This window comes from Oncorhynchus gorbuscha, linkage group LG04 (assembly GCF_021184085.1).
Source record: "Oncorhynchus gorbuscha isolate QuinsamMale2020 ecotype Even-year linkage group LG04, OgorEven_v1.0, whole genome shotgun sequence".
NCBI lineage: Eukaryota > Metazoa > Chordata > Actinopteri > Salmoniformes > Salmonidae > Oncorhynchus > Oncorhynchus gorbuscha.
Window position 1 is genome coordinate 38,355,691 of NC_060176.1, and position 15,936 is coordinate 38,371,626.

The 15,936-nt window shown below is 45.5% G+C and overlaps 1 protein-coding gene across 1 annotated transcript in view; it reads left to right on the forward strand.

The window, feature by feature from the left end:
• LOC124032982 (kinase suppressor of Ras 2-like) overlaps positions 1-15,936 on the forward strand; it is a 182,130-nt gene that overhangs the window by 10,483 nt on the left and 155,711 nt on the right. Inside the window, exon 3 of the mRNA XM_046344924.1 lies at positions 111-261. Within this exon, the coding sequence (XP_046200880.1) occupies positions 111-261 (151 nt within the window). The remainder of the gene's footprint in view (positions 1-110; positions 262-15,936) is intronic.

Below are 15,936 nucleotides of genomic sequence, written 5' to 3' on the forward strand. Positions count from 1 at the left end.
CCAGTCTGTTTCTGATTTTTTGCCAGCTCCTTAATGGAATTGTCAATGACAATGGAGTAGGCAAAAGCACAAACAGATCTGGGACCAGGTTACTTGTGTGTGTTCTGTAGGAGATGGATCCGGGCGACGTGTCTCTGGAGGGGCTGCTGGAGATGAGTGATGAGCAGGTGTGTGAGGCCATGGAGAAGTTTGGAGCCAACGACGAGGAGTGTGCCCGGCTCAACGCCTCTCTGTCCTGCCTCAGGAAGGCCCACCAGTCAGGTAGAAATCCCTGCACACACGAAAGGGAGGGAGAGAGGGAGAGAGAGAGAGAGAGAGAGGGAGGGAGAGGAGGGAGAGGGAGGGAGAGAGGGAGGGAGAGGGGAGGGAGGGAGGAGGGAGGGAGGGGGAGGGAGGGAGGGAGGGAAGAAAGGCAGACAGTGGGGACAAGTCAGGTAGGGCCCTAACACATGCAATCGCTGAGGAAGGGACAGAGAGAGGAAGGGCACTCTGGAATGTAACCGTGACTCTTCTCCAGGTAGTTATTGCCTCAGCCAGTTATTGGGGAGCTTTCAGTTAGTGTACTATACAGTAGCCATTCCTGATCTCGCGAGCTTACATATGTTTCGCTACAAGCTACACGCAAAACATATTTACCTAGCTCATGCGATCAGGATGGTAAGTACTAGGCTATCTATACGTACAATTCATGAGGAGTTTTCATAATATGGTGAATGTCGCCCCCTGTTGACCAGATTCTGCAACATATTATGAATTCAGTAGGTTGCAATCTGAGAAATGTCCATTCAGTTCTGCTAGTTTATTGTGTTGTGTTAGTGCTGGACTGGGGCAAAATCCTGCAAGGTTCAAATAATACAGGGCTTGATTTGGCAAAAGCCCAGAATGGATCAGAAAGGGAAATATCTAGAAAATATCTAGGGGATAAATGATCGATATTGAGTCATTATTAACTCTTGCCATTATTGTATTAATTCAGCATTAGTCTCTCTGCCCTCATATACTGTAACAACTAGAGCTAGTCAACCCCTTATCTGTGACTGAGTGATATTCTCATAGTAGTCTTGTCTCCTCATTCCTCTCCATGGGTGTATCTCAATTGTTAAAAGGCTCTCCTAGCCTCCTTTTCTTAATCTCCACTGTTGTAAAATAATCAGACAGGTGAAACATTTTGCTTTCACCTGTCCAGTGTTTTCAGATTAGCATAGATGAAGGGTGGATACGAGGAGAGGAGGCTGCTGTAGATCAGTGGTTCCCAACCAGGGTTACTAGGACCCTGGGGGTACTTGGCCTATCCACAAGGGGTACTTGAGAAGATTCATGAGACCATAGGCCTACTGGTAAAATGCACACGAGGGGATAATGCACACGAAGGGGTACTTCAGTGGTACTCAGGGCAGAGCAACATTTTGTTGGTGGTACTGTAACTGAGAAAGGTTGGGAACCACTGCTGTAGACTATTGTGATGCACCCTCTGAGCACACAGGGCATTTAGTCCAATGCTACTTTGTCCAATAGAGGGCAGCACAGACCACATGTTTATTTTCTGAACTGAGCACCATAGTGTTGTAGTGTTGCGGGCTGAACAGAAGGGGGCACTAGACCACCAGGAAACCAGCACTATCACTCGGTTTGATAACCTGTTATATGCGTGTGTGTTCTTCCTACACACACATACACACACGCACACACACCTAAATGTTTGAATCAATGCCCATCAGATGTGTCTCTCATATGTTTCACTGGGAATACTTTAGGACATGTTGTCAAGCCAAGCTGAAAAGAGTTGCTTTGTCACCCCAGTGTTCTCCTCATTAAAGCCATAACACACAGTTTTCTTTTCTCCAAGTGAAAAAGGACTACAGATCTTGCTTCAGGAAAACCTGTTCACGTACCAAACTGTTGTCAGATAACACAACGCCCCGTCGGCCCAAATGCTCATCATCGGCTCACTTCCCTTCCCTCCTTTGATTTTACACACAGCTAACTCCAGTAATAATAATAATCATAATTAATTGGATTTATGTAGCACCTTTTTACCAACTGAGGTACACCAAGTGCTTTACATAAAGGGGAAGGGGGAAACACACTTCATCCACCACTAATGTGTGGCACCCACTTGGGTATTGCACGGCAACCATTTTTTGTTCCAGAACACTCAGCTATCAGGTGGAGCGGTAAGGAGTGATATATGCCAATTAGGATTGAGGGTAAGATTAGGTGGCCATGATGGAATGGGGCCAGGTCACCAGAATTAACACCTCTACTTTTGTGTGTGTGTGTGTGTATATCCAGCCACTATCTCACCCAGAGCCTATTCAACACCCACAGGTTACAATGAACCTGCCTACTGCCCTGCGTAGGGTGCCATGGGATTTTTAATGACCACAGAGAGTCAGGGCATCCGTTTAACGTCCAATCCGAAAGATGGCACCCTACGCAAGGCAGTAGGCAGGTTCAATGTAACCTGTGGGTGTTGAATAGGCTCTGGGTAAGATAGTGGCTGGATACACACACACGCGCGCACACGCACACACATGCACACGCACACACACACTGGTCTAGCCTGGTCTGTGTGTCTGTTCCTGAGGCATGATTAGATTGTAGCCGGTAGCTGATTGGTGACTGAGTTCTGACTTCCTCCACAGGAGCCGGTAAGGCGGTAGGACGCCCATACAGGGTCCAGCTGGGTGTGTGTGTCCTTGTGTTTGTCCTTCTTCTGTGTGTATGTTTTGTGTCTCTCTCTCTCTCTCTCTCTCTCTCTCTCTCTCTCTCTCTCTCTCTCTCTCTCTCTCTCTCTCTCTCTCTCTCTCTCTCTCTCTCTCTCTCTCTCTCGTTCTCTTTCTGTGTTTGTGCGTCAAGCATGAAATAGATTCAACCCAGCCCAACTCACCCCAGCTATACATTAGATAGCAATGCACAACATGGATAACTAAGACTGTAGCTCTGTGTTATACAGACAGTTCCATTAGAAAATGCTTCTACTACTGCTGTGCTTGTTCTCCAGTCCTCCTGGTTCACAAAGGCAGCAAAAGGCGCTGGACACACAGACACAATTGTACGGGCACACACACACACATATTAATGGACTCTTTTCAAATGGATGGCTGGGGAGAGGTGTGAATGTAATAGCAACACCACACACTGCGCTGCTGCTATAATGGCCACTCATACTCAGAGCGAAGGGGAGAGAAAGGCCTATTCTATCTCCCAGCCCTTTCTTTAAACCCTAAAGGGAAAGAATATAACCATCGCTACACCATCACGGTCAGCCACCACTTTTAAATATTACATTTTTTTTGTTGAAATGATCTGAGAGGAACGGGGTCCGTTGGGAGGATTCGTCATCGTCCTCTATGGAAGCCTGTCTTTGTAACTCCTACGCAGAACATGAATACGCAGAATATTCTCTTGCCTCGAATCACATGAAAAAGTAATAATTGTCACATTATTTTGTAAGGACTCTTAAGGCCATCGTAGACTTTGTTGGCCAGCAGCAGCAGACAGTGACTAGTGAAAACCTTGTGGTGTACAGGATTTGTAACCGCACTCAGACTCTTCAGCTTGAAAAAATCTCCACCCGCACAACTGAATTGCTAGCTTTTTGGTGGCGTAGCTGGTTAAGATGTTTTCAAAAGGGATGGTTAAACGCCCCACTGGGCACATTACGTCATTTCAATGTGGCTAATCGGGTAAAATTTAGTTGAGACGTTGATCAATGAGATTACAACCTATATTCACCCACTGATAAAGACAGCTAAAAGTTAGATGAAGATCCAATGTCTAAAAGCAAAAACAAATGTCCGATTTTTGGTTTAGTTGTCACCAAAATATCTATTACTGCGCTTTCAACCATTTTAAAAGCACAGCAAAGTTCAAATGTTTAGATATTAGAGATACTCTGAGATACTCTGAATGATCGGCTACGAAAAGCCAACTGACATTTACTCCTGAGGCGCTGACCTGTTGCACCCTCGACAACCACTGCGATTATTATTATTTGACCCTGCTGGTCATCTATGAACATTTAAACACCTTGGCCATATTCTGTTATAATCTTCACCCGCACAACCAGAAGAGGACTGGCCACCCCTCATAGCCTGGTTCCTCTCTAGGTTTCTTCCTAGGTTCTGGCCTTTCTAGGGAGCTTTTCCTAGAAACTGTGCCTCTACACCTGCATTGCTTGCTGTTTGGGGGTTTAGGCTGGGTTTCTGTACAGCACTTTGTGACATCAGCTTTATAAATACATTTCATTGATTGATTGATTGATTAATGCCATAAGAGATTCTGTGCAGATTATTACAGGAATTGCGACGATCTCTGCCGACCTCCGCTTTATATGATTAGATAAGAAGAAATGTAGTTTTTGTAACATCAAAATGTGGCCGTGGATGTGTTATTCATTTTAAGGTTGAATGTTACATTAGTTTGTAAGATAGATCTACTGATCTACTGTAATCAAAGGTAATATTGAATTGTGTTTGGTTGACAGTGCAACTGTCATGTTTTGTCATTGGTTATCATGTCTTATCTCTGTGCTTCCCTTCTATTCGTTTCCCTCTGCTGGACTTATTAGGTTCTTTCCCTCTTTCTATCCCTCTCTTCCCCTCCCTCTCTCTCTCTCTCTCTCTCGCTCTCTCTCCCTATCGTTACGTTCCTGCTCCCAGCTGTTCCTCATTCTCCTTAACTACCTCATTTACTCTTTTCACACCTGTCCCCTATTTTGCCCTCTGATTAGAGCCACTATTTCTCCCTCTGTTTTCCGCTTCTGTCCTTGTCGGATCCTTGTATGATGTTCGCTGTTCTGTGTCCTTGTCTCGCCCTGTCGTGTTTTATCTTCTTCAGATGCTGCGTGTGAGCAGGTGTCTTAGTCTGCTACGGTCGGTGCCTTCCCGAAGCAACCTGCAGTCTATGGTCGAGTCTCCAGTCAGTCCTCGCAACTACGAGTGGATTTCAGTTTTTCCTGTTTTGTTTTCTCCTTGATATATCCAGGATTATTACTTTTGTCATTTACTGGAATAAAGACTCTGTTTTCGTTAAGTCGCTTTTGGGTCCTCATTCACCAGCATAACAGCAACCACATATCAACATTTACATGCATCTTCTGCTTGGATAGTTCCATCTGTGCCACTGACTGAGTCTGGATTTAATTCCAGTTTGTTTACAAATGAATAATTGATAGTTTCGATTCAAGTCTCCATCTCAACCAAAAATCGAAGTTCTAGAATATGACTAAATCAAATCAAACTTCAAATGAACGTTAAATAAACTATTCTTCATCTTCTTCATATGTTGATATTTGTTTGCGTTGACAACCAAATATAATTCAATATCCCTAAATATCATTACATTTGAAATCAACCAGAGTTTGAGACCCTAAAGCATATTGTGTTGTCTATTTTTAGTTTAATTCCTGGTTTAATTCCAACAATTGCTGTTGATGACTTTGCAAATGCTATATACAGTTGAAGTCGGAAGTTTACATACACATAGGTTGGTGCCACTCCACACATTTCTTGTAAACAAACTATAGTTTTGGCAAGTCGGTTAGGACATCTACTTTGTGCATGACACAAGTAATGGTTCCAAAAATTGTTTACAGACAGATTATTTCAATGTATCACAAATTCCAGTCGGTCAGAAGTTTACAGACACTAAGTTGACCGTGCCTTTAAACAGCTTGGAAAATTCCTGAAAATTATGTCATGGCGTTAAAAGCTTCTGATAGGCTAATTTACATCATTAGAGTCAATTGAAGGTGTACCTGTGCATGTATTTCAAGGCCTCCCTTCAAACTCAGTGCCTCTTTGCTTGACATCATGGGAAAATCAAAATAATTCAGCCAAGATCTCAGAAAAAGAATTGTAGACCTCCACAAGTCTGATTCATCCTTGGGGGCAATTTCCAAACGCTTGAAGGTACCACGTTCATCTGTACAAACAACAGTACACAAGTATAAACACCATGGGACCACACAGCCGTAATACCACTCAGGAAGGAGACGCGTTCTGTCTCCTAGAGATGAATGTACTTTGGTGCGAGAAGTGCAAATCAATCCCAGAACAACAGCAAAAGACCTTGTGAAGATGCTGGAGGAAACAGGTACAAAAGTATCTCTATCCACAGTAAAACGAGTCCTATATCGACAGAACCTGAAAGGCCGCTCAGCAAGGAAGAAGCCACTGCTCCAAAACCTCCATAAAAAAGCCAGACTACGGTGTGCAACTGCACATGGGGACAAAGATCGTACTTTCATCTGGTCTGATGAAACACAAATAGAACTGTTTGGCCATAATGACCAAGGTTATGTTTGGAAGAAAAAGGGGGAGGCTTGCAAGCTGAAGAACACCATCCCAACCGTGAAGCACAGAGGTGGCAGCATTATGTTGTGGGGGTGCTTTGTTTCAGGAGGGACTGGTGCACTTCACAAAATAGATGACATCATGAGGCAGGATATATGTGTAGATATATTGATGCAACATCTCAAGACACAAGTCAGGAAGTTAATAACGACATTTATTGGATATTTCAAACCTTTTTAACAAATCAAAAACTGAAAAATTGGTTGTGCAAAATTATTCAGCCCCCTTAAGTTAATACTTTGTAGCGCCACCTTTTGCTGCGATTACAGCTGTAAGTCGCTTGGGGTATGTCTCTATCAGTTTTGCACATCGAGAGACTGAAATGTTTTCCCATTCCTCCTTGCAAAACAGCTCGAGCTCAGTGAGGTTGGATGGAGAGCATTTGTGAACAGCAGTTTTCAGTTCTTTCCACAGATTCTCGATTGGATTCAGGTCTGGACTTTGACTTGGCCATTCTAACAACTGGATATGTTAATTTTTGAACCATTCCATTGTAGATTTTGCTTTATGTTTTGGATCATTGTCTTGTTGGAAGACAAATCTCCGTCCCAGTCTCAGGTCTTTTGCAGACTCCATCAGGTTTTCTTCCAGAATGGTCCTGTATTTGGCTCCATCCATCTTCCCATCAATTTTAACCATCTTCCCTGTCCCTGCTGAAGAAAAGCAGGCCCAAACCATGATGCTGCCACCACCATGTTTGACAGTGGGGATGGTGTGTTCAGGGTGATGAGCTGTGTTGCTTTTACGCCAAATATAACGTTTTGCATTGTTGCCAAAAAGTTCAATTTTGGTTTCATCTGACCAGAGCACCTTCTTCCACATGTTTGGTGTGTCTCCCAGGTGGCTTGTGGCAAACTTTAAACGACACTTTTTATGGATATCTTTAAGAAATGGCTTTCTTCTTGCCACTCTTCCATAAAGGCCAGATTTGTGCAAAATACGACTGATTGTTGTCCTATGGACAGAGTCTCCAACCTCAGCTGTAGATCTCTGCAGTTCATCCAGAGTGATCATGGGCCTCTTGGCTGCATCTCTGATCAGTCTTCTCCTTGTATGAGCTGAAGGTTTAGAGGGACGGCCAGGTCTTGGTAGATTTGCAGTGGTCTGATACTCCTTCCATTTCAATATTATCGCTTGCACAGTGCTCCTTGGGATGTTTAAAGCTTGGGAAATCTTTTTGTATCCAAATCCGGCTTTAAACTTATTCACAACAGTATCTCGGACCTGCCTGGTGTGTTCCTTGTTCTTCATGATGCTCTCTGCGCTTTTAACGGACCTCTGAGACTATCACAGTGCAGGTGCATTTATACAGAGACTTGATTACACACAGGTGGATTGTATTTATCATCATTAGTCATTTAGGTCAACATTGGATCATTCAGAGATCCTCACTGAACTTCTGGAGAGAGTTTGCTGCACTGAAAGTAAAAGGGGCTGAATAATTTTGCACGCCCAATTTTTCAGTTTTTGATTTGTTAAAAAAGTTTGAAATATCCAATAAATGTCGTTCCACTTCATGATTGTGTCCCACTTGTTGTTGATTCTTCACAAAACAATACAGTTTTATATCTTTATGTTTGAAGCCTGAAATGTGGCAAAAGGTCACAAAGTTCAAGGGGGCCGAATACTTTCGCAAGGCACTGTATATATAACATTTGATTACCATGATGACAATCCTGTGGTTGAAATTTCACCCTCGAAACAGCAGTTTACGTTGATGACTTTAAAAAAAATCTTATGTATTTTCCACGTAGATTCCACGTTCACAATACATTGACAAATTACATTGAACCAACGTTGATTCCACCATTTTGTGCCCAGTAGGGGGGTGTTTGCGGAGACAGAGGTCCCGCGTTTCAGTCTCTGTGTGAGCTTGTTAGTGGGGAAGACGTATGGTTAAGGAAGTACAGGGATGTCTGTCACAGTTGCATACATTAAAGGGTCAAATAGAGAAGTGTAACACATAAATGCATCGTAAAAAGTGAGTTAAGTAAAACACAGTAAATGAGAATGTCAACTATTAAGAACACGTAGAATAGCTTAGAATGGTTTATTACGCTAAAAACAAATGCATGGTGATTGTGGCTTTCAACAAAGCTCTTGGTTTGTATTTCAGCGCACAAGTTGCTTTAGTAATGACTCATATTATCCCAGCTAGGGGTTCGTCAGTTGGTCCTCTGTGTTGCTGCAATATCCACACATTCTATGACACAGCATGCCCCTCTTCAGGCACCCACACACACACACACACACACACACACACACACACACACACACACACACACACACACACACACACACACACACACACACACACACACACACACACACACACACACACACACACACACACACACACACACACACACACACACACACACACACACTGTAAACCCAACATCCTGGCTTGTCCTTACTAATCATATTGATCTAGTCCTAACGCTTAGAGTTAAGTTTACATGAGAGAGACAATTCGTGCCCTGAAGTCTCAGATTCAGTATCTGTCCTCACTCATCTTTTTGTCATTAAATGGACTGTCCCCACGCTTACCGTGCCTTAAGAACGGTTCAATTACACTCACTATTAATTGGCTTCAAATGCCATCTTTGAGTATAGAAAAAAAAGGAGAGGAGGAGATTAGGAGAGGAGAGCAGAGGCGTATGGGAGAAAGAGACATGGAGAGGAGATGACAGTACAGGAGAGGAAGAGAGGAGGAGTGAATGGGGAAGGGAAAGGAGGGAGCAGCGAAGTAAAGAGGAGAAGAGGAGAGGGAAGGATTATGGTAGAAGAGGAGAGGAGGAGTGGGATGGAGTATGGTAGAAGAGGAGAGGGATGGAGTATGGTAGAAGAGGAGAGGAGGAGATGGATGGAGTATGGTAGATGAGGAGAAGAGGAAATCTGTATGGGAGAAGGGACGAGAGGAGTATGGCAGAGGAGAGGAGGAGAGGGAAGGATTATGGTAGAGGAGAAGAGGAGAGGAGGAGAGGGAAGGAGTATGGTAGAGGAGAAGAGGAGAGGAGGAGAGGGAAAGAGTTTGGCAGAAGAGAAGAGGAGAGGATGAAAAGAGAGGACAAGCGAACAGGGGAGAGGAGAGAAGGAGTAGGGAAAGGAGAGCAAGTTTCTTCCATTTATGAGAGGAGAATGAAGAGCGAGAATAAGGGAGAGAAATGAGGGGATGTTCACAGATGCCAGAAGGTGGAGAAACACCTTTTAGATTACCTATCACCTGGACAATGATAGATTAGTTAGCCAACATAAAGTGCTATCTAGCTACTGATGATGTCGTAGAACCACAGTCGTCCACAGTCATCCAATTCAAAAGACGAATTAAAAAACAATCCTTCCAGGGATTCTTCCCGAGGAGCATATGGCATCCTTTCACAAAGGGTTTATCCCAAATGCCAACCTATTCACTACTTTTGACCAGAGCCCTATGGGCCCTATGTAGGAAATAGGGTGTCATTTGCCATGCAGCCTTATTATGGCAGTTTAATGGACCAGATAGAATCCCAGTGGCCTTTCTCTGCCATTTACCACACAACAGCCAAAGCCTGGTCCTAATTAGTCCAATTAGTATGCTGTTAACCACCTTTTCTCCCAACACTCTCCCCATGTAAAGATCTCCTATTGACAATGGGGATGTATAATGTGTTGGCCATTTACCAAAAATCATTATCTTGGATAATTACTCATACAGTACATCTCCTCTGACTGGTGTATTGTGGGGCTAAAGTGTTGTGAAGCACTATGGAGGTAATTCAGGCTACTGTACTGTATAGGGCCTCTGCTACTGCAAAGTGACAACACAGAGAACACTGGCTGCACATGCCAATCTACAGACAGGTGGAACCAAAGTACTAGAATGAATGGGCTTTGGAACATTTGTGAGCTATGGGGATTCATAGGGTGCAACATAACGCAATTGTAAGCTATTGGGGGAGTCTTGTTGAGCAATAGGGAGCCCCATAGAGAAGGACTAAATGGGATAAAGAAGAGCTAAATAATGAACAATATATATATTTTGTTGTTATTACAAGTGAGATCACATGAACTAACTGCAGTCGAGTTCTGTTAGAATTTTGATTGACCATTTGCTAAGACTCATATTGAATTGTATTCCCCTGTTCTATCTGTCATGTTTGTCATTTATTATCATGTCTTGTCCCTGTGCTCCCCATTCTATTCGTTTCCCTCTGCTGGTCTTATTAGGTTCTTTCCCTCTTTCTATCCCTCTCTCTCCCCCTCCCTCTCTCACTCTCTCGCTCTCTCTTCTCTCTATCGTTCCGTTCCTGCTCCCAGCTGTTCCTATTCCCCTAATCATCATTTAGTCTTCCCACACCTGTTCCCGATCCTTTCCCCTGATTGGAGTCCCTATTTATTCCTTTGTGTTCCGTTCCTGTCCTGTCGGTTCCTTGTTTAGAATTCACCGTGCTGTGATTGTGTATCGCCCTGTCCTGTCGTGTTTTTGCCTTCATCAGATGCTGCGTGTGAGCAGGTGTCTCTGTCAGCTACGGCCTGCGCCTACCCGAAGCGACCTGCAGTCTGTGGCCGCTTCTCCTGTTATTCCCCTCTACAGACTAGAGGATTTCTGTTATTCCCTGTTTGGACATTTCCTGTTAAGGATTCAGGATTTGTCGTTTTCTGTTTGGACTTGAATAAACTCTGTTTCTGTTAAGTCGCTTTTGGGTCCTCTTTCACCTGCATGACACTATCTGTCTGAGACTCATCTCTTACCAATCAGAGGATCTAAGCCATTGACTCATTTCCCGAAATGGCACGTTACCAGAGACACTTTGGAGGAGATGGGAAACTCCATTGGAATCATATTAACAGCCATTTTGTAAGTTGCCCATGTGTCATTAATAGGCCGCGTGGTGCATTCTGGGCGATTCTGGGATAAGGAGAGCACTCCTTCAAGGAGTGAATGGGACTCAATTGGGCGTAAACTCAAAAACCCAACATTAGAATGAATTTCATGAACAAGTACATTACAAATCTTTTCTGAGATGTGAGGTAATTAACTTGCTCTCTGTAATATCACATAGCTTTGGAATGGTGACATTAGTTATTTTAGAGGAAAATAGGCAGATTTCTCGACTGATAGCCTGACTTTGAGAAGGGATTGTGCGACGATTAGCTTAGCAATTGAATTATGCAGCATGACAATATGAATGCGATTTGTCGACAGTGTGATGGGTGGGGTGTTATATGTTCCTTCATTCATTGCTCAATAGGATTCTTATCTCCCCCTTTCTCTATCTCTGGCCTTACACACTTGTGTTCAGGCTCTGGCCTAACTCATTGGTTTCTGGGATGAATCAGAACAGTTTTTTGAATGAGTTCGCATACACACGATGAGGAGATAAATTCCAGACTCATCGTGGAGAAGAAACGTTAGTGGGCTTGGCGTTTGGCCAGAGTGAAGTGGATGGCTAGCCGAGCAAGTAAAATACTAGTATGGTTGGTAAATTAAAGGGCCAATAAGCAGTTGAAACAATAACAAAGCGACTCCCCGCCCCTGTTTCGGTAAAAAGCTGAGGGATGGAGCTGGAGAAATGTAACCACTCTCAAATTCATAGACAGCGCTATGGATGCAAGGACCATGTTTTGGGGCTATAAAGTGTTTGTTTACATGGACTTTGTTTACAAACATGACATGGGAGTAAAACCTGTCATGCAGGTGATAGAGGACCCAAAAGCGACTTAACAGAAACAGAGTTTATTCAAGTCCAAACAGGGAATAACAGAAATCCTCTAGTCTGTAGAGGGGAATAACAAGAGAAGCGGCCACAGACTGCAGGTCGCTTCGGGTAGGCGCAGGCCGTAGTAGACAGAGACACCTGCTCACACGCAGCATCTGATGAAGGCAAAAAACACGACAGGACAGGGCGAAACACAATCACAGCACGGTGAATACTAAACAAGGAACCGACGGGACAGGAACGGAACACAAAGGAATAAATAGGGACTCTAATCAGGGGAAAGGATCGGGAACAGGTGTGGGAAGACTAAATGATGATTAGGGGAATAGGAACAGCTGGGAGCAGGAACGGAACGATAGAGAGAAGAGAGAGCGAGAGAGTGAGAGAGGGAGGGGGAGAGAGGGATAGAAAGAGGGAAAGAACCAAATAAGACCAGCAGAGGGAAACGAATAGAATGGGGAGCACAGGGACAAGACATGATAATAAATGACAAACATGACAGTACCCCCCACTCACCGAGCGCCTCCTGGCGCACTCGAGGAGGAATCCTGGCGGCAACGGAGGAAATCATCGATGAGTGAACGGTCCAGCACGTCCCGAGACGGAACCCAACTCCTCTCCTCAGGACCGTAACCCTCCCAATCCACTAAGTATTGGTGACCCCGTCCCCGAGAACGCATGTCCATGATCTTATGTACCTTGTAAATAGGTGCGCTCTCGACAAGGACGGGAGGGGGAGGGAAGACGAACGGGGTGCGAAGAAAGGGCTTAACACAGGAGACATGGAAGACAGGATGGACGCGACGAAGATGTCGCGGAAGAAGCAGTCGCACAGCGACAGGATTGACGACCTGGGAGACACGGAACGGACCAATGAACCGCGGAGTCAACTTACGAGAAGCTGTCGTAAGAGGAAGGTTGCGAGTGGAAAGCCACACTCTCTGGCCGCAACAATACCTTGGACTCTTAATCCTGCGTTTATTGGCGGCTCTCACCGTCTTCCCCGCAGACAAAGGCAGACCGGTAATGAAGTCTAAGGCGATGTGAGACCATGGTCGAGAAGGAATGGGGAGCGGTCTGAGACGACCGGCAGGAGGAGAGTTACCCGACTTAGTCTGCGCGCAGTCCGAACAAGCAGCCACGTAACGGCGCGTGTCACGCTCCTGAGTCGGCCACCAAAAGCGCTGGCGAATAGACGCAAGAGTGCCTCGAACACCGGGATGACCAGCTAACTTGGCAGAGTGAGCCCACTGAAGAACAGCCAGACGAGTGGAAACAGGAACGAAAAGGAGGTTACTAGGACAAGCGCGCGGCGACGCAGTGTGCGTGAGTGCTTGCTTAACCTGTCTTTCAATTCCCCAGACTGTTAACCCGACAACACGCCCATAAGGAAGAATCCCCTCGGGATCAGTAGAAGCCACAGAAGAACTAAACAGACGGGATAAGGCATCAGGCTTGGTGTTCTTGCTACCCGGACGGTAAGAAATCACAAACTCGAAACGAGCGAAAAACAACGCCCAACGAGCTTGACGGGCATTAAGTCGTTTGGCAGAACGGATGTACTCAAGGTTCTTATGGTCTGTCCAAACGACAAAAGGAACGGTCGCCCCCTCCAACCACTGTCGCCATTCGCCTAGGGCTAAGCGGATGGCGAGCAGTTCACGGTTACCCACATCATAGTTGCGCTCAGATGGCGACAGGCGATGAGAAAAATAAGCGCAAGGATGAACCTTATCGTCAGACTGGAAGCGCTGGGATAGAATGGCTCCCACGCCTACCTCTGAAGCGTCAACCTCGACAATGAATTGTCTAGTGACGTCAGGAGTAACGAGGATAGGAGCGGACGTAAAACGTTCTTTTAGAAGATCAAAAGCTCCCTGGGCGGAACCGGACCACTTAAAACACGTCTTGACAGAAGTAAGAGCTGTGAGAGGGGCAGCAACTTGACCGAAATTACGAATGAAACGCCGATAGAAATTAGCGAAACCTAAAAAGCGCTGCAACTCGACACGTGACCTTGGAACGGGCCAATCACTGACAGCTTGGACCTTAGCGGAATCCATCTGAATGCCTTCAGCGGAAATAACGGAACCGAGAAAAGTAACGGAGGAGACATGAAAAGAGCACTTCTCAGCCTTTACGTAGAGACAATTCTCTAAAAGGCGCTGTAGAACACGTCGAACGTGCTGAACATGAATCTCGAGTGACGGAGAAAAAATCAGGATATCGTCAAGATAGACAAAAACAAAGATGTTCAGCATGTCTCTCAGAACATCATTAACTAATGCCTGAAAAACAGCTGGCGCATTGGCGAGACCGAACGGCAGAACCCGGTACTCAAAATGCCCTAACGGAGTGTTAAACGCCGTTTTCCACTCGTCCCCCTCTCTGATGCGCACGAGATGGTAAGCGTTACGAAGGTCCAACTTAGTAAAGCACCTGGCTCCCTGCAGAATCTCGAAGACTGATGACATAAGGGGAAGCGGATAACGATTCTTAACCGTTATGTCATTCAGCCCTCGATAATCCACGCAGGGGCGCAGAGTACCGTCCTTCTTCTTAACAAAAAGAACCCCGCCCCGGCCGGAGAAGAAGAAGGCACTATGGTACCGGCGTCAAGAGACACAGACAAATAATCCTCGAGAGCCTTACGTTCGGGAGCCGACAGAGAGTATAGTCTACCTCGAGGAGGAGTGGTCCCCGGAAGGAGATCAATACTACAATCATACGACCGGTGAGGAGGAAGGGAGTTGGCTCGGGACCGACTGAAGACCGTGCGCAGATCATGATATTCCTCCGGCACTCCTGTCAAATCGCCAGGTTCCTCCTGAGAAGTAGGGACAGAAGAAACGGGAGGGATGGCAGACATTAAACACTTCACATGACAAGAAACGTTCCAGGATAGGATAGAGTTACTAGACCAATTAATAGAAGGATTATGACATACTAGCCAGGGATGACCCAAAACAACAGGTGTAAACGGTGAACGGAAAATCAAAAAAGAAATAGTCTCACTGTGGTTACCAGATACTGTGAGAGTTAAAGGTAGTGTCTCAAATTTGATACTGGGAAGATGACTACCATCTAAGGCAAACATGGGCGTAGGCTTGTCTAACGGTCTGAAAGGAATGTTATGTTTCCGAACCCATGCTTCGTCCATGAAACAACCCTCAGCCCCAGAGTCAATCAAGGCACTGCATGTAGCACCCGAACCGGTCCAGCGTAGATGGACCGACATAGTAGTACAAGATCTAGATGAAGAGACCAGAGTAGTAGCGCTCACCAGTAGCCCTCCGCTTACTGATGGGCTCTGGCCTCTTACTGGACATGAATTAACAAAATGTCCAGCAACTCCGCAATAGAGGCACAGGCGGTTGGTGATCCTCCGTTCCCTCTCCTTAGTCGAGATGCGAATCCCTCCCAGCTGCATGGGCTCAGTCTCAAAGCCAGAGGAGGGAGATGGTTGCGATGCGGAGCAGGGAAACACCGTTGATGCGAGCTCTCTTCCACGAGCCCGGTGACGAATATCTACCCGTCGTTCTATGCGGATGGCGAGAGCAATCAAAGAGTCCACATCTGAAGGAACCTCCCGGGAGAGAATCTCATCCTTAACCACTGCGTGGAGTCCCTCCAGAAAACGAGCGAGCAGCGCCGGCTCGTTCCACTCACTAGAGGCAGCAAGAGTGCGAAACTCAATAGAATAATCCGTTATGGACCGTTCACCTTGGCATAAGGAAGCCAGGGCCCTAGAAGCCTCCCTACCAAAAACTGAACGGTCAAAAACCCGAATCATCTCCTCTTTAAAGTTCTGGAACTTGTTAGAGCAATCAGCCCTTGCCTCCCAGATAGCTGTGCCCCATTCTCGAGCCCGGCCA